Source organism: Exophiala spinifera (genome assembly GCF_000836115.1).
Source record: "Exophiala spinifera strain CBS 89968 unplaced genomic scaffold supercont1.7, whole genome shotgun sequence".
NCBI classification, from domain to species: domain Eukaryota; kingdom Fungi; phylum Ascomycota; class Eurotiomycetes; order Chaetothyriales; family Herpotrichiellaceae; genus Exophiala; species Exophiala spinifera.
Window position 1 is genome coordinate 2,625,117 of NW_015622519.1, and position 16,664 is coordinate 2,641,780.

A 16,664-nucleotide genomic window follows, 5' to 3' on the forward strand; every position below is an offset into this window, starting at 1 on the left:
TTCAAAAGTAAAAATGGCTAAATAAAAATCTCGTCTATGAATAATCGACTAGTAAGGGCCAAATCTCATTACGCTCAAAAATCGAAATTTTCGTAGTGTATCACCGTTCCAGGTAGCCATTCATGGACCTGTCGCCTCATCGTTGGAGCGGTGCAAACATACCAATTCTCGATCTGCGGCAGACAAGGTTGCAAATCCTCTTTACAGAGTCGTCTCTGTTGGACCAAGACTCCAGTGTCGATTAACCGTTGAATCTCCTCGTTGCCCTTACCACCGTCTTTGTTCGGAAGAGCCTCAAACCCGGTGAGATAGATGGTAGTGCTCCTGATTAACGCAGGATAGTCTCTTAAGATAGCTAGAGGTAAGCCAATATCGACCATCCTTACGCTCCAAAATGTCCTTAAGGTATTGAAATGGATGTGGTCAAGATGGCTTAGCAACGGGGTGATACCAATTCCAGCGGCAATGAACGCGTTGCACGCGCTGGAGGCAAAGGTAAAGTCTCCCCCAATGCCGCGGACAGCAACTTCACAAATGCCGTCCTTCTGATGTTCAAGCCATTTGGTCACGCTCCCGATCGACCGTATCATAACTTCAAAATCTTCAGTTTCTTCACCCACAGCGCTGGGCAGGGATGTGATGGTGAACGTGCGGATAAAGTCGTCATTCAGACTTGTTGGATCGTCGTCCCGCATGTGGCTGTAGCCTTTTGTCATGCTTGCAGAGGCGTCCATGGTGACATATTGACCTGGCTTCCAGGAGCCAAAGACGCTTTTATGGCCGACCAGAGTGAAATTGTATTTGGTGATGGTTGGGGTAAGCCTGGTCTTCTTGATCATTCTCGCTGTAGCGCAAAACCTGCTCTCCACTTGATCAAACTTGCCGATCTCTTCTGAGGTGAGATATCGAACTCGTGGATTGTATGGAGAACGGCCTTGTGCGCCATCTTCAACGACCTTTGCTCTAAAAGGGAGCCCGTTTTCGACGAGTTTGGCATCCGTGACCATCAGAGCGACCGCAACGGTTGATTTGGCAATTACATTGCTAGCCTCCGTGCCTAGCAGAACCTTGGTATTACCGGTCACATAAAGAACATCGCCTGTTTCGAAGTTTGGTATAACAAGACCAGCCTGCGGTGTGACCCTCAGGTTCCCAAGCGTCTGATAGAGAGCGTTGCCGCTGTATTCAGGCCAAACAATGGTGCTCGCCTCTTCGGAATCATCCGGCTGAACGATGCGAATGAAGCCAGGTGGGCCGCCCCGATAGTTGCAGTCCATGTCCCGATGTTTGTGGGAGGAGGCAATGAAGAAGGCATCGGCATTATGGACGACCTCAATGGCTTTTTGAGGAAGGTGCGGAGAGGTTGATAAGAGTTTTGGCCGAGGAATGTGAGCCACGATATGCTTCTTGTTGAGGTATTTTGGACAATTCCCCAAACTCTGGTCGATTCTAACTATGAGGTGCAGTTCACCCGCCGCTCCTTCAGACCGGCCGCCGACCAAAACGTCACGGTTCGCAGAGAGGCGTTTCAGGGTTGCGGCTGTGATCTGGCCGGCCAGCTTGACCCTAGCACGCTCCTCGAGGTGAATACTTACCCCTCCCATCTCCATTTCTTTGTCCGCAGTGCCACAGTTATTGTTCTTCATGTCAAAATTGTTCCGGCAAATCGCTTGGACCACGGGATCAAAAGATGCGTCCACAGTAGCTTGAACACCTAAAACACTCTGTGCCACGGGTTTCACAAAGGGTACGAGATTTGTACCCCATACTGTACACCAGGGATTGCCATTGTCATCTAAAGTTCCCATAGCGAGAGCGGGATACTGCTGTATCCAATTCGCATAACGAGCTGCTAGGAACGGAGTTGTCGGATCACTGCGCCCACGGTCAACAATTCGCCTTTGAAAGAATAGTTCGCCTTCATGCCACGGTCTTGGTGAGAATGTTTCCATAGTTATGTTGCAAATCGCAATCGAAAACGTCGTTAAATGTAACTCTGTTTCTGTAGAGCTCCAATGCCGTGAAAATATCGACCTCAAAGGATCAAGGGAGCCAAAATTGATTCTGATTCAGTTAAAGGAGAATAGCCGGAATGTGGAGGTCACCAAATAAAGCCTTGCTCAAAATTGGAGGAGACGTGCGATTCTCATGCAACTCAGTACGGCACAGTAAAACTTACTTCAGGATTCAGCCACGTCTCCTAGAAGGAATCGAGTAACTTTGACGGTGTCTGGTGGGGATCAATTGTTCGCATATTGTAAGCGTTCAGGCCGGAGTCAAACATTCAAATAAAGCGGCGTCAAGTCCGCGGGAATTGCTACCGAATTCAGCTATTGCTTAATGGCTTTCTCTCGTCGGTGCATCTCGCAGACCCAGGAATTTCCTAGGCGGTCACAGTGCTTGAACCCGTGGTTATTGGGTTTAAGCATCTTTATTGGTGTAAGGCACGTACCATTGGTAACATGGCCTCATAGTGAGTATCCACGTGAGAAATATTGGCTTACCTAGATATCAAGTCGTCTGACTCGTCGTTCGACTATTTGATGATATTAGCATCTGCTTGGTAAGAAGTTCTGGAGGTGGCCCAGAAGGGCTTACAAGAGCGATAAGTGGTGTGTCGAATATTCCCCCTGCCTGATTTAGGAATTTTCGATCATACTAACTTCGAGTTGGTATTTCGTTGCGTCTAATCCAACGATCGCAAACAAAGATGTCTGCAGGCAATGAACGCCTTGATGATATAGAGATTGTCCGGAACGAATCAAGATAGCAATAGAGAGGCCCGCGGAGAGAGAAATGTCTATGTCTTTGCACGTTTACCAAGTCGTAGCAGCAGATGCTACCGTAACGGCCTGTCCGCAAGGTCTGGAACAGCAGCGAGTGGTAGTGTGTGTGATGTTCAATCATGTTATCATTCAGGCACCTAGTTGCTGTTCTGGCTTCTAGTGTCGGCACAGATACGCGATGCAATACCAGCCAAAGATATCAATGATATGGGCAACATTAAGTCCAAGTGTGGAATTGAGGCCCGTCCTTTGGCATGCATCCTGTTTCTTGTGCCTCTTATACCTCAGACATTGGTATGGACTTTCAGAGCGCCGAGAACGGATTTCTCTTCAAGAAGCCTGTCTGCCCAAGCTGTCATCCAGAGGTACTCAACCTTCATATTGATATTTGCCCGCAAACCCCACCTGTATATCACGAATAGGAAAAAATCCGTCGCAGTCAATGATTGACCGACTAGGTATGTCGTTTTGTTCTCGATCAGTTTTCCTTCGATATACGCGTAACATTCTTTGATTGTTTCAAGGCCCTTCTGCTGTACCTGGGCGTATAGCATAGGGTCTTCAATGTACCTTGCCAGTCTCCACAAGGCTCCATAGCCCTGACCATGGACGGTGCCCGATAGGTAATTCAGCCACTCATACACCCGGATCGTTTCGAGAGGTGTTTTGCCCAATAAGTGGCGATCAGGAACGTGTTGTGATATTGCTGTGAGAATTGCTGGCATCTCGGTCACCAGTTCTTCATCCATCGCCAGGACAGGTACTCGTCCCTTGGGATTGAGAGACATGAAATCATCCGTAAAGCTGCCCACTTGGGACAGTATTAGCTGAAAACTGAGCCCAGATTCGAGGAGAAGCGCATGCGGTGCAAAAGAGCATGCTCCGGGAGAGTACCATAGTTTCAGTCGGGGGACATTTGGCGCAGACATGTCGGCTGTGCGGTATCGGGTGCAAAGGACGAAGACTCCTAAGGCAGGAGTCTGACCAGTTGGGCTTGCATATTATGTACCTTCACCCTGAAGTTTGATCCTTCTACCTTCTGCCTAAAGCGGCAAGTCGCCGTCCTCCTGGTTAGCGGCGAATTTTGTTCGCCAGTCGCTTGTACTATACAGTACGATATTACTGTAGATATTGACCAAAGCCGGTGCGTTTCCGTCCATCTCGCGGAGGTGACGACGCCGCGGAGATGTTCACACACACTTAGCCAGAAGCTACTAATTCTGCCTCCCGAATGCATCCATGGCGTGTCAATACGACAGGGAATCAAAACTACTTCAGTGCGTCGGAAGACTGTAGCGTTGTAGAGGCCACTAGCGCAGATCAAGAGTAGGGCCAGCCATGATGGGAGGTGCTACAGTTTGCTGCTTTTTACCTTCTCCATACACACATAGAGCAGCAAGAGGTTTTGATCATCAAATGTGGGTATTGTTTTCTGACTCGCAATGTCTGATCCACCTCTTGGTTCTGTAACAGCAAATTTCTGGCCGTGAGAAGGTCGGGTAGAAACTTTTGGACTCAACGATCGGAGGTATTCCAACCGCCCAACTTGCAGTCATAGACTCCTGGGGTCTGCAAAGTTCCGTCCGGAATATCTGTCGTACATAAGTAATTAGCGAATATCAGTCACAAGAGGGTATAAGGATACCGAGGAGAGTAGATGACCATGGAACGCTTTGAAGGGCGCAGTAAACATTGGTTGAGTGAGCCGCATACATCACATACAATTTGGTCTCTTGACTACATGAAGACTAGTTAGTGTCTACTCTCGCCACGGGCCCGCGCTCACTTGCGAACTCACTCGGCGTACCCACTTGCGTACCGCTGTGTAAATCAGGTAATTAGCCCCTAGTTCCTTTGACTTACAGTAGTAGTTTCATTAATTGTGACCTCGAGGCTGAGATCCCAATACCCCTCAATATTTGCAACCCCGCCGCTGAACGACTGCCTAAATAGGCAATCGCTGAGCCCGTCTCGGCCTCACAATAAGTTGAGGAAAGCGTCGAGTAATCCAATGCTCTTGTCAGCTGGCAATGTCCTTAAAAGAGCTCGTTGCCCAAGTCTCTTGGGCACATATCTGGACGTTCAAAATATTCTTTTGCAGTCCTTACTACCGGTCCAAGTTCGTACTGTCAACAGCTACGACAGTTGTTCTCAGTAACCTTGAAAGATATCAAGGCGATGCCAGAACGGTCCTCCTCAAAGCTACAGCTTTCGAAGTGGCTCACACGATATGATCTTAGGACATCTTTGAGAGAGATGCAGACAGGTTCTATATTGATTAAGAGCCTTGCAGACTCTTTGCGACTCGCAGCGATGGGTACGGGCACCATGGTTTTCTCAGGGTGATGAGTTCATGGTCATATTCATCCTACTTGTGGCCCACGGAAAGGAGTCGTTGCTGACCAAAATGCCTCGAAGTACTCTTCTACGTACAATGCCTCCCTGGTCTGAAGTGGCGTGTGGACCGCTCGGGCCCTCCGAGCTACACGATGACTAAGGCCTAACTGAATTTAGCAAATGCCTGCGGTGGACATTCCGTTACGACTCTTTTCTTCCCAACGATCTGTTCAAGATGCGTCTACGCACCGAAATGCGGTCGTCTAGATACCATGTCGCTCGTCTGGGTCAGTCATTCTGGCTCCGGACACCGACACCCCAGCGCACGTAAAATCATCAATTCACACGCAGCGCAAATTGGCAGGGACAAACACCGAGAACGCTTGGCGCACACAACCGAGGATGCTGCTGTCGTCCGCAGGAAGAAGAAGCCGCGGAAGGGCGATGACAGTGAAGGCAATGAGAGAAATAAAGTGTTGCCTGTGTGGGAGAACACAAGTCCGCTTAGCAACCAAATTGGCATGAGTTTCCTTGTGCCGTTGGCCTCCAGTACGAGTGAAAGACATGCTCTGATCGCATGCCACGAGTGTTAGGCTCCCTGTGTATTTTGTGTCCTCACTCTAACAGCGGAGTATAGGGGTTACTGAGGTACTTCCTCACGACGGACTTGTCCTAGGCCTCTCTAAAGCACAGACTGCCATGTACGGACGAGAACTGCTTGGGAGGGCATATCAAAATGAGGTGTTTTTGCTGGGTCTGGCACTATACCGGCTCTGTGCGCTACCACTGTCAAAGATGCCCGGTAGCGGGACACGAAATATCATAGATACCATGCGGGCACGTTTTATAAACTTGATAAACTCAAAATTGGCCTACAGAGCCATCAATGACACTCTTATCCATAGCATTTGCTGTGCGACCCCTGTCGATGAGCACCTGGGACTCTTGGAGTACAGTGTCGCGCACTTGAGAGGCCTTGAGGCACTTGTCGAATTAAGAGGAGGATTCAGCCAAGTTGGCTCGTCATACGGACCCCTCGCCGACACTTTGCAGTCGTCAGTATTACACGCCATCACCACTACAAAACTCAACATCAAACGCGATGGACAACCCCAAACACCAATCGCGTCAGAGCAATCGACCCCGAAAGACCATATTATCGAGTTGAGATGCCCAATACCAGGTTGTTTGACCCCATTCTATGGAGAGAATACGGAATTACCTGAAGGCTTTGCAGAATTAGCGGCCATGGACGCCCTATCGCTACCCATGTGTCATATCATCCGGGACTTCCAGAGGTGGCTTCACAATCTACCCGTCGACAAGGCAGATGAATGTGCCTCTTGGCGACATCAAATTCCGGACAATCTCAGCAACCTTGAAAAATGCATATACTTAGCCTTGAGCTGTCTGGCGGACGACCTCAGCGCCGTCGGAGTCCACGTCTGTATGGACCTGTGGCGAAAGCCGCGACCACGAGCCATACAGATTCTTCACGAGACTACTCTCTGGGAAGTGCCCAAATTTGCAGACTGCCTCCTGTGGGTAGCTACGTCAGTATCGTTGGCGAATGATCTCGTCCCGTACGACATCTGGGAACAGCTACAAGACAAAATTCTCGCCTCTAGGCCTGACATCGTGGCTATTGACGACATCGTGCTCATCTTGCAGGGGTTTTTCGCTCCCGAGAAGAGGCTCCGTATATGGCGAAGTCGTTGGGAGGGAAGATTACTTCGACCGTGGTAGTTTGGTCACTTCTCACTGGGGCATGTGGCCGCTCACGAAAAGGGGAAATACGTCCGGTATAGATAACGTGGTGGTACCGTGTAACAGCCGTACACAGTCAACCCATGCCACCAGCAACGTTCTTATCACCACTGCAATGGGAAGAGTACTCCTCTACGCGCGGAATGCTTCTCAGTGCCATTAGCTGCTTTCCACATGATGATTCTCCTAAACCAGCCGACATACCAGGGCTTTACAATTTGGCGAAGCGGCCCATTGTTCGACCTGAGATTCTTCCCACGGCTCGAGTCTTCAAAAGTTTGTCACCTCTATTCTCCTTTTCATCTCTCGATGTTGGCTCTTTCAACTTTTCTTCATCTCCCTCGGCAATATCTCAATCCAGTGCCTGTCCATCCATCCATTCAGATATGTCGAAAAAGGAGATTTTCGGGGGTCGATGAAGCCCATAGAGAGCTTTTGCAAGTGGGAACAACAAAATAGCAACAAGGAGATCGACAGCAAGGAAAGATTTGACTCACCCGTCAGGATCCTGGATAAATGCGATCTGTGCGAACGTCTTTTCAAAACCACCCTCCCACTTCCGAACCGTGCTCTCGGGTTGACGCTCCCAGCCCGGTAGTGGCATGAAGTGGACATCCACCTTGTCTAGAGGTTTTGCCACTTTCCAGCCCTTTTCTTCAGCACGCCTCAGCGTCGCTGCGACGTCGGGCACGCGAAGTCCCAAATGAGCGAACCCGGCCTTTCGTCTCGGCTTTTCGAAACCATTTGTCTCTGCATGCTCGGCTTGACCATGCTCGTTATGTGCAACAATGAGCTCCAAGAGTCCGGAACGTCCACCAGAGGCTCGAGCCATATCTGCTGGAACTGTATCGTTGCCCTTGTCCGGGTATCCGAGGTAATACGCCGTCATGGGCCCAGCATTGAGAGCGAAGATCAGGCTCATGCCCAAGAAATCGACATAGAATGCGAATGATGCGGCTGGCGAGCTGATTTGCAAAGCCACGTGATTGAGGACGTATCCATCTGTGTCGCCGTCGTCGGTGTTCTGTGGAAAGCTGGCTGGAATGAATGGCGGACCCGGCGGTGGAAGAGGCGGGGCCAGCTGAAAGTCCGACATGACGTGTCTGAATGAAAATTGGCGATAGCAGAAGCTGAATGGTATCAGGAGATGCAAAATAGAATTCAGAACGTATCAGCAGCGTCTCGCATGATATCAAGCAAAGTTTAGCTATGATTACCCCGTGGTCCTTGGCTGTGGACTACCTTAGATAGCCATAACCGTAAGCGATAAGTAATGAGTCTTCCCCAGGGATGGCTCGTTAGCCACATCCGTTCCGCTCCCCTGGATTCCCCATTCGCGCGAGTCCGAGGCCACAGCTGAACTCCGAATGCCTCAGCCGTTCTAGGTTCAACTAGAGTCATACCACCTTAGAGAGTCGCCTGATTGAAGATTATTATGCTCAATACAAATGCGTTTTTGTAGCTTAGCTTGGGCCTGTGAGTGAGAGAAATTGCAGTAGATGGCCGGTCCAGTTATTGTATCCAACCCCCATCTTCCTTTGAGAATAGTTGCTCAATTACCCTGCCTTTGAGTTGAAATGTGTGTCTTCACAGAATTGTTCCTGGTGCACGTGGCAGCATATGCCTGGCCGTCCTCAATCCGCGCCCGGAGAAGTCACCTGTCTCGCCCGTCATCGGGACAGATTTGAAAGAGTAGAAGTTGAAGTTCTGCTGGAAAAAGATCAAGAGAGACGCCCCGGCATCCAGAGAGATATCTAGGATCGAATCACGAGCCAGAGAATAGCCGAAACAGCATTGCACTGCATGGGACTGGTCAATATTATAATCCTTAATGGCGCCATCTTATATCCAGTTGGGACTATAGCAGAGACGTAGGTCGAAGAATGGAGAGGGTTATTTGACGCGAGTTTCTTTGCCTTCTCTCACACTATAGGTTCGTGAATCCCGTCATCTCAAACTTGTCGATCTAATGCCCACCACTGTTGAATGGAAGCTCGATTGACATTGCCATCAGATCCAAGCAACACTACTATAATTGAGGAGACTGAAGGCCAAATTCTAATGACCTCTTCAAGGATAGCCTTTGGAGAACACATGCAGCTTGGGGTGTGTGTGCATGCGCAAAAACCGCTATGAACTAGCTCTATACCAGTTTGGCTGTGGAAGAAGGACCAATTGAAAATGTTCACCCCCCGAGGCTGAGGTTCGAGATCAGCGCAACTTCGTGTTCGATTTCTGGTTTTACAAGAAGCGCCAACTCACGATGAGTGAACAAAGACAAGATACCTCAAGCACACCAAAAATGGCTCGCAGATTCACACCCTGAACAACCAGCACGCTCCTTTGTGAGACTGGAGGTGGATGGAGCCCAAAATTAATACAAGGCTAAGTTTTGCATGGCCTTGGATGATGGACGATTCAACTTATTAAGTTAGACAACCACAAGCATCGGTTGTCTTAGTCGGCTTCAAGTCCAAGGGGTATACCTGGCGGAGACGGACTCGCTAAGAGCAATTGTGGTGAATCAACGGCGGCCTGTGTGTTGTCGTTCATATCGCGAGCCCCAAGTGAAAGGACTACCTTGCTGAGGTTTGCTGCCATTCCCCACGCCCTCTGACGTTTCAGTAACAACGCCGTTTGATCTAAAACTTGCTGTCGGCCTAATGCACATGCCAGATCCGGTACCCCATGTAGACTGATCCTCTCATTCCCTCCCTGAGAAATCCAGGTCGACTGTCGGTTGGTTACCTCGCGATTCTCACTATCTAGAAGATCCACCAAAATGGGAGGACTTTGGGGGAGGGGTACGGCGGTAGGCAGTAACAATGCCATGCATGATAGCACCACCCCTGCATGGAACGTGAGAAATGGTTCAAGTGACATGTTACTTGGATATCGTCGGACCAGAGCGAGTATCTGTGCGCAATGGAAAACCACGTCTCTGATTCTTTGTGCGTTCTCATTCGCCCATTGTTTCATCCGAGTACGGGCATTTTCCGCTTCTGGCCCATGACGGAGGTAGGGATACAACCAATTCATCAGATCCCCAGCGCCGTAGATGTGGGAAATATGGACTAGCTGCATCCGATGAACTAAGCGGTTTATCTCGGATCGTGTATGGTTCTTGGAGGCGGCCACAATTGCAACGGCGAATTTGTCGATTGCATGTATCAGGCTTAGCCGTCCGTCATCATAGATAGGTGGAGTCACTAGATCGTTTATGGGAGAAGATCTGATTTCCTTCAACGTCCACAACATTCTGAGTAGAGTCAATAGAATGACGAAACAGTGTTCCTCGTCCTCGATCTTCTCAACCGGATTTGTGGTGCCGTCGAAGAGTAACCTAATCATGGGTCGCAATCGGGAAGTGGGAGGACAAGTGGTTGACCATGGATGGAGCGAGGACCACGCCTGTGCTGACTCGGCAGACCAATGCTCAGTTGAGCTGGGCAGACTGAGATTGATATCGCCTATGCTCAAAAACGGCCTGTTGTTGTGCAGATACGCCACGGAGGCATCATACTTGTACACAGCCCAGCCTAGACGTCTCAATCCTTCCTCTCGGACCCATTCGCGCCACGCTTCCTCTTGCGAGTTACCAGGTCGAAGGACATGCTGCGATTCATAGCGGAAAAGTCCCATGCATTTTGCATGATGGACTAGAGTGCTGCGGCACGATTCACTAATCTCGAAAAGCCTCTCACTACCGCTGCAGTAGCCGTGAGTACCCTGCAGAAGCTGCGCTGTCAAGTAGGAGGCGGTCCGAACAAATCGACGGTCTTGCTCTGCCATAAAGACTAAAAGTTTCCTGATGAGCTCAGACAATGCGATTGAGAATGACTTCGCTCCTGGTTGCCCAGTGTAGCAGGACCCTATGCAGATCATGGCCAAGGTGACCACAAGATCTCTGCCGGGATCGAATGTGGGACGATGAACGACGTCTAGCATTGGGTGAAAGTATTCGAAGTACAAATCGATACAGTGGTCCAGTGTTTCGTTGTTTGGAAAGTGGTCCAGGTTCAACGTTTGCGTGGAGCTGTGCTCGAATGGAAACATTATACATTTTACCAAAGCCTGTCTTGTGCGGTCGTTAACGGGGACCAATGAGTAGAACTTGGAGAACGATTTCGGTGTCTGATCTTCAGGTCCCAACCCCGGCAGTATAGTGTGACTTTGAGAAGGCCTTGGATTTTCCACTGGCCACGGATTATCAGAAGTTCCGGTTTCTTGTGGCCGGGGTGTTAGAAGGCCCCCTAGGGCGGGAGCAGAGTCACTAGTATCACCTTCTCTTGTGTCCCCCATTGCAACGTAGTCGTCGCCGCCGGCATCAGACTGTCGAGCAGAAGGAACCGCGGTTTGCTGGGCAGACATAAGAGGATCATGGAGGGACTGATTCTCATTGAAACCAAATAGACCAAAGAAGTCTGGAGTCGCAAGGAAATTATTGGCTCCTGCATCTTCTAGAAACCAGTCCAGATTGGAAGTGAAGTCGGTATTGTCAAAGGTGGAGCCGAAAGGGCTCACATTTTGATCGATAGAGATGATCTGATCGCAATTCGGCGGGCCATGCTGCTCTTGAAGTTGGCCAGGCACAGCTGAATATGGACCATACGAGTCGTTCATTCCTCCAAGCAGTTGATTTGCGCCCATTGGCGATATCGTTCCGAGTGGCCGCGAATCACAAGAATCACTGTCTCCCCTCAACGGTTTAGCGACAGGGGTGCCGTTTTTGTTGCGATGGGCCCCAGGGGATCGTATTTCCTGCTGGCGATCAGGAATGTTGTTCTCGTAAACGCACGGGATGTTCTTCTTCCGGCACGATGAACAGGCGGGTCGCTCGCCAGTACATTTTGTTTTGGACTGGGAGCAAAGAAGACAGGCTCTTCTTCTTGTCTTGGCTCGCAACCGACGCTTATCGTGGGTTTGCACATGCCGCGACAAGGTGTCTTTGCGGTCAAATGGCCGCGAGCAGATCGAGCAATGATAGCGAGCAAGCCTCCAGTTCTCATTCTCGGCGAACTCCATAGTGTCAACGAACTATTGAAGGGTGCAGAACGAGAGCGAGGGCGAGGGCGAGAGCCCTAGAGAGAGGGAAGTAGGTATGGCTGCTATGTCGTGGTCAATGACCAGAGATGAACAAAACGCATGTCGCGGAAGTCTACGGCTGAACGCCATTTTCATCTATTATGTGCCCTGGGGGCGCGGGGTGCGCTTGTCTCCAGGTACGCAACCCCGCAACTAGTTAGTTAGTTAGTTAGTTAGTTAGTTAGCAGCTCGCAACTACAGTAACTTAGTTAGCCCGTCGCAGCTAACTTAGGCCTACTAACTAGCCCTCGGCGCACTTTCTCGACATGGTGCCTCTTGGCGCACTAACTAACTAACTAGCCTCCTTACTACGTAGGCCTCTTCTTGCGCGGTCTGACTCTCGCTTTTACCCGGGTACTTTAGTTACTCACTCTATAACCTCTTTGCAACTCCAGGGTTTGGGTCGGTCATTTTATCTCTGCTCATCCTCGGCCCTTCATAGCTTATCCAGGCCTCAAATCCCCCAAAGATTTATTGAAACCAACCAAAGAGAAGTGCTGGGCTGGCCTACAGTTCCATATCATTCTCCGTGCGCTGCGACTTCCGCTTCTCCCCTCCAAACACTATCCGGGAGCAATCCAGAGATCTAGACGTTTCTCCAACAGTGAAAGGAGTACCCTTGGAGCTTCCTTGGAGTCATCGAACTGGCCGACGTTCGAAGTTAAATGAGCTTGCCCTGGATGTGCGCCCTTGTGCCGTGGCAAACGAGAGAAGGCTTCGGAGTTGTAGTGTGGCTTACCCGGACTCCGAATGGGTGTCACGAACCTCTCACGCGCCATACAGTGAGATTCTACGCGCCGAGGTCCAGAATTCCCGAATCACATCCGATTTGCTCAATTTTCCACGGCCGTCGTGATGGCACCAATGTTTGGTCGTGTCAGCAACACGTCCTCCAAATGCCACAGCCTCTCCATTCCGCTCGAGTCAGTGTTCCCCAATAGATCAGTGGTGGAAAGATATCAACATGGAAACAGAATCTGTGGCAGAGCAAACGCTGAAGGGGAAAGTGGCCATCGTTAGTGGTAGTGCTCGTGGTATCGGAGCAGCTGTGTGTATTGAACTGGCGTCAAGGTGAATAAATTCTGCCTTCCGCGAAAGTCTCTCACATGGGCAGCAAGAGACTAACAACTGTCTTGCAGAGGTGCTCTGGTGATCGTCAATTACCCTTGGCCAGAACAGAAAACGGACGCAGAGGCGGTTCTGGGTCAGATCGCAAAGACTCAAGGCTCAGCGGCATCCAAGTGCCTTGCAATTGAGGCCGATTTGTCCACTCTTGATGGCCCTCAACACCTTGTTAACGAAACAGTTCGCTTGACGGGCGGTAAGATCGATATTCTCGTCAATAATGCTGGGATAGCCGTCATGCGACTGCTAAAATATGTGGCCCTTGATCAGTGGGATTCACAAGTTAATTTGAACGCTCGAGGCATGCTTCTCCTCACCCAAGCCGTTCTTCCTCATCTCGCGCAAAACAGCCGAATTGTCAACGTGAGCAGCACTGGTGCTCGACAAGGTTACGTTGGATCGACTATTTACAATGGCACAAAATCGATGGTCGAGTCCTTCACTAGGTGCTGGGCTTTGTAAGTCACCTCCACCATCGGTACGTCTTTGATATCGTTTCTCACCCCCTCGTCATAGGGAGTTAGGAAGGCAATATGGATGCACCGTCAATGCTGTCGAACCAGGTCCAACAAATACACATGGCTTCAATCACGCTGGCCCCAGTTTCCTTGAGAAGATCCAGCCGATGCTGGACGCGACCCCGATGGGATCTAGAATGGCAGATCCCTCTGAGATCGCTTACGCAATTGCATTCCTGTGCGAGAGGAGGAGTGGCTGGATAACAGGAGCCTGCATCCCTGTGAACGGAGGGTTCTTAATGACCTAGGGAGCTGGTTTTAACCTTCACATAGCGCCATGTCGATATTGGAAGCTTCTGATGCTTGGATTCGACATAAAATGTTTCAATTTTGAAATGATGTTGTTAGATTTCTTCGCCGCCACGGTTGAACGGTGAAAGGGTGTGAACAAAGGATAAGCCTTTGTTGAATTCTTCGTTATGTTGACTTCTTCATTGTGTTGAATTATCTCGTTTTTATTCTTTTGAGGGACTTGTCTCCTATTTGCTGCAACACACTCTGATCGTCACCTCTTCGCCCCTGGTCTAGTATGATTGTCTGTGGAAATTCGTCTCCGCTCCGAGAGCTGGAGACTTTTGGCCGCAGGACATGCTATATCACAAAATATTTCCCTGCCCAAGCGACAAGTACAGCAAACTAGAATAGGAATATTCTTAGGCGAGCATCCCTCTGCCTCAGCTTCTTCCCGAAGAAGTATATCACCAACACGGCTGCGTCAATAACCACCACAAGCACAGCCAGAATAATGAACACCGTCACTATGCCATCGAGCTCAAGCCATGGGACTACCGCAAAGCCCACTGCAAAGGAGACAAGGTTCTTGAAGCCGTTGAACGTCTATAAATAGTCAGTGTGGAACCTTCACAAGGACTGCGCTGTTCCTCAGTTAAGACGGGGAATACGTACCACCAAGCAATCAAAGATGACTGGAGCATAACTATCCATCAAGTATGGCTGTATGATTGATCCAATTCCTGTTAATGCAACACCAACCAGACCAGTTCCGAATACAGGCACAATCCAATGAGTTTCGTGAGCAATTCCAACCCCGAACATGAGCAAGCCCGCCGGAACTAGGAGTGCTGGAAAGACCACCACAGGGAGGCGCATTTCCGGCTCAAACACGCCTCCATTGCGGCGAGTGGACCATTGGCTCAACTTGTCGTTGATATATCCACAAAAGAAAGATCCAAAGAGATTCCCAATGCATGGGCTCAAGAATACCAATCCCTGCTGGCTAATGCTAAAGTTGTAAGGCGGGGCTCCGAGATAAACTGGGATTAAACTGATGAGGACCACAACGCTGTCGTAGTTGCGTCAGCGACTCGCTTTCTTGATATGAAAAGGGGAAACGACTAGACAACCTTACCATGTGACATGAATTGAGAAGGACAACACCGACCAGACAACACTCGGATAGCACCAAGTTGCCCATGGGCGGAGGAACGAACCAACGAGGTTCACCTCTTTGTTTACCGGTGACCATGGTTTTAGCTCTTCCTTATATGTCTTCTTTGGCTTGACTCGTGAGATGGTTGAGCTTTGTGCTTCGAGCATTTCCACCTCAGGGCCCGACATTATCTTCGGATCCACCGTCTCCGGTGGCGTGTCGATACTCCTACCGTTGTTCTCCTTCTCGGCGCCAACGGCACCGAGTGATGACTGCATATCTCTATTATACTGAGTTTCTGGCACCACGAAGAAAAGAAGTATGAGATCAGCGCCCGCCAAGATAGACACAAGCCAATGGTACCAGCGCCATCCCTTATCTTGGATCAAAAAACCACAGATAGGGGGTGCCAGAGAACTCCCAAGACTCAACCAAATGGACTGGACACCCGCTTGGGTTCCTCGCTCGTGGAGGAAGAAGATGTCATGCAAGGTTCCGACACTTAGGGGTTCGCTTGTTCCGCCTATTGCATTCATGTCAGAATTTGTACAAATATGCAAGGGAATGAATGACTTACTCGCCCAGGACGCAAAGAATCTTGCCAAGAGGAGTGATGAGTATGACTTCGCTGCGGCAGCCCAGAGGTTGCAAACGAAGAAGAAGAGACCACAGAGAAGCCAGAGTGGTCGTTTGCCATACCGGGTCGAGAATGGTGCCACTGTATAGCAGCCCATGAATTCTCCCAGTAGACAAGCTGAGATCAGCCATGTAACCTGAGTGAGACTGATATGAAACTCCTCGATGAGCTGTCCAAATCCTGGCGCCAATCCGGTGATACAAAAGTTGCACAAAGCAGACAAGAAGAGAACCGACCAAAACGCTGCGACGCGTTTCGCAAAGGGCCAATTCTGGAGAGTCGTTAGTACTTCAATCACAGCGTCGGCAGAGTGACGGCCATACTAGAGGATCGTTAGGGTCGTTGCGAGTTGGCTGAGGCACAAGCACAATCGAAGTGCCTTTCTTACGTTGGAGTGCTTGCCCGTCTGCGCGAATTGTGTTAGTTGAGAATGCTCTATCGTTAATGCTAGCCAGCAGTGGAACGGATAACAATATGCACTAGAGTGTTGTATTGAAGACTTACCTGATATCAGCTGCACAGTTCCATGGCTCTGCTCAATTTCGTGCAGGGCAAGGCGTTTCATGTTGGCGGCGGTCACAGTAAAGATAACTTGACTTTTAATTCAAGGATGTCTCCTATCACAGTGAAATTCGTCTCGAAGGCCTGCCCCTGCTTACCACGAAGCAAGCTCTTTATATGTAGGCATGCCTGGCACACGATCGATCCACACGGGGCCCCGAAGGACTAGTTAGCTGGGGATGTGGGATTTGTCAGAGCAGGTCTAGAGATTCAGCGACTAAGGGACAAAAGGACGAGATAGGAATTGAACCGCCAAGCATGGGAGGAAGTGCCCTTTCAGACAGTGGTTAAGACTACAATAAGCCCCACTCTCGATTATGTATGTTGCGAGAAGGCTTCGCGCTTCGACCGATGAGTCGTTATTACAGCGGACTATTAAACAGAATATCTTGCATCAACTACTACTGGAAATGCTGTTCTCAGCGGAGGTTCTGAAAAGACTGAGAGTTTTCGGTTTT

The 16,664-nt window shown here is 49.8% G+C and overlaps 7 protein-coding genes across 7 annotated transcripts; 2 read left to right on the plus strand and 5 right to left on the minus strand.

The window, feature by feature from the left end:
* Nucleotides 1-74: 74 nt before the first annotated feature.
* On the minus strand, nucleotides 75-1,952 carry PV08_09966 (uncharacterized protein; the record flags this gene model as incomplete). The annotated part of the gene is made up of 1 exon (XM_016384281.1): nucleotides 75-1,952. The coding sequence occupies one exon, from the start codon at nucleotides 1,950-1,952 to the stop codon at nucleotides 75-77; it is 1,878 nt and encodes a 625-aa protein (XP_016232904.1).
* Nucleotides 1,953-3,070: 1,118 nt separating this feature from the next.
* Nucleotides 3,071-3,715, minus strand: PV08_09967 (uncharacterized protein; the record flags this gene model as incomplete). Its single annotated transcript, XM_016384282.1, has 1 exon — nucleotides 3,071-3,715. One exon carries the CDS (start codon nucleotides 3,713-3,715, stop codon nucleotides 3,071-3,073), a length of 645 nt encoding a protein of 214 aa, XP_016232905.1.
* A 1,680-nt stretch (nucleotides 3,716-5,395) lies between these two features.
* Nucleotides 5,396-6,869, plus strand: PV08_09968 (uncharacterized protein; the record flags this gene model as incomplete). The annotated part of the gene is made up of 2 exons (XM_016384283.1): nucleotides 5,396-5,672; nucleotides 5,761-6,869. 2 exons carry the CDS (start codon nucleotides 5,396-5,398, stop codon nucleotides 6,867-6,869), a joined length of 1,386 nt encoding a protein of 461 aa, XP_016232906.1.
* A 514-nt stretch (nucleotides 6,870-7,383) lies between these two features.
* PV08_09969 (uncharacterized protein) lies at nucleotides 7,384-7,986 on the minus strand (the record flags this gene model as incomplete). Its single annotated transcript, XM_016384284.1, has 1 exon — nucleotides 7,384-7,986. The coding sequence occupies one exon, from the start codon at nucleotides 7,984-7,986 to the stop codon at nucleotides 7,384-7,386; it is 603 nt and encodes a 200-aa protein (XP_016232907.1).
* Nucleotides 7,987-9,347: 1,361 nt separating this feature from the next.
* Nucleotides 9,348-11,540, minus strand: PV08_09970 (uncharacterized protein; the record flags this gene model as incomplete). Its single annotated transcript, XM_016384285.1, has 1 exon — nucleotides 9,348-11,540. The coding sequence occupies one exon, from the start codon at nucleotides 11,538-11,540 to the stop codon at nucleotides 9,348-9,350; it is 2,193 nt and encodes a 730-aa protein (XP_016232908.1).
* A 1,399-nt stretch (nucleotides 11,541-12,939) lies between these two features.
* PV08_09971 (uncharacterized protein) lies at nucleotides 12,940-13,866 on the plus strand (the record flags this gene model as incomplete). Its single annotated transcript, XM_016384286.1, has 3 exons — nucleotides 12,940-13,046; nucleotides 13,115-13,558; nucleotides 13,617-13,866. 3 exons carry the CDS (start codon nucleotides 12,940-12,942, stop codon nucleotides 13,864-13,866), a joined length of 801 nt encoding a protein of 266 aa, XP_016232909.1.
* A 388-nt stretch (nucleotides 13,867-14,254) lies between these two features.
* PV08_09972 (uncharacterized protein) lies at nucleotides 14,255-16,210 on the minus strand (the record flags this gene model as incomplete). The annotated part of the gene is made up of 6 exons (XM_016384287.1): nucleotides 14,255-14,455; nucleotides 14,525-14,921; nucleotides 14,988-15,531; nucleotides 15,586-15,916; nucleotides 15,969-16,051; nucleotides 16,150-16,210. The coding sequence occupies 6 exons, from the start codon at nucleotides 16,208-16,210 to the stop codon at nucleotides 14,255-14,257; spliced, it is 1,617 nt and encodes a 538-aa protein (XP_016232910.1).
* Nucleotides 16,211-16,664: the final 454 nt, after the last annotated feature.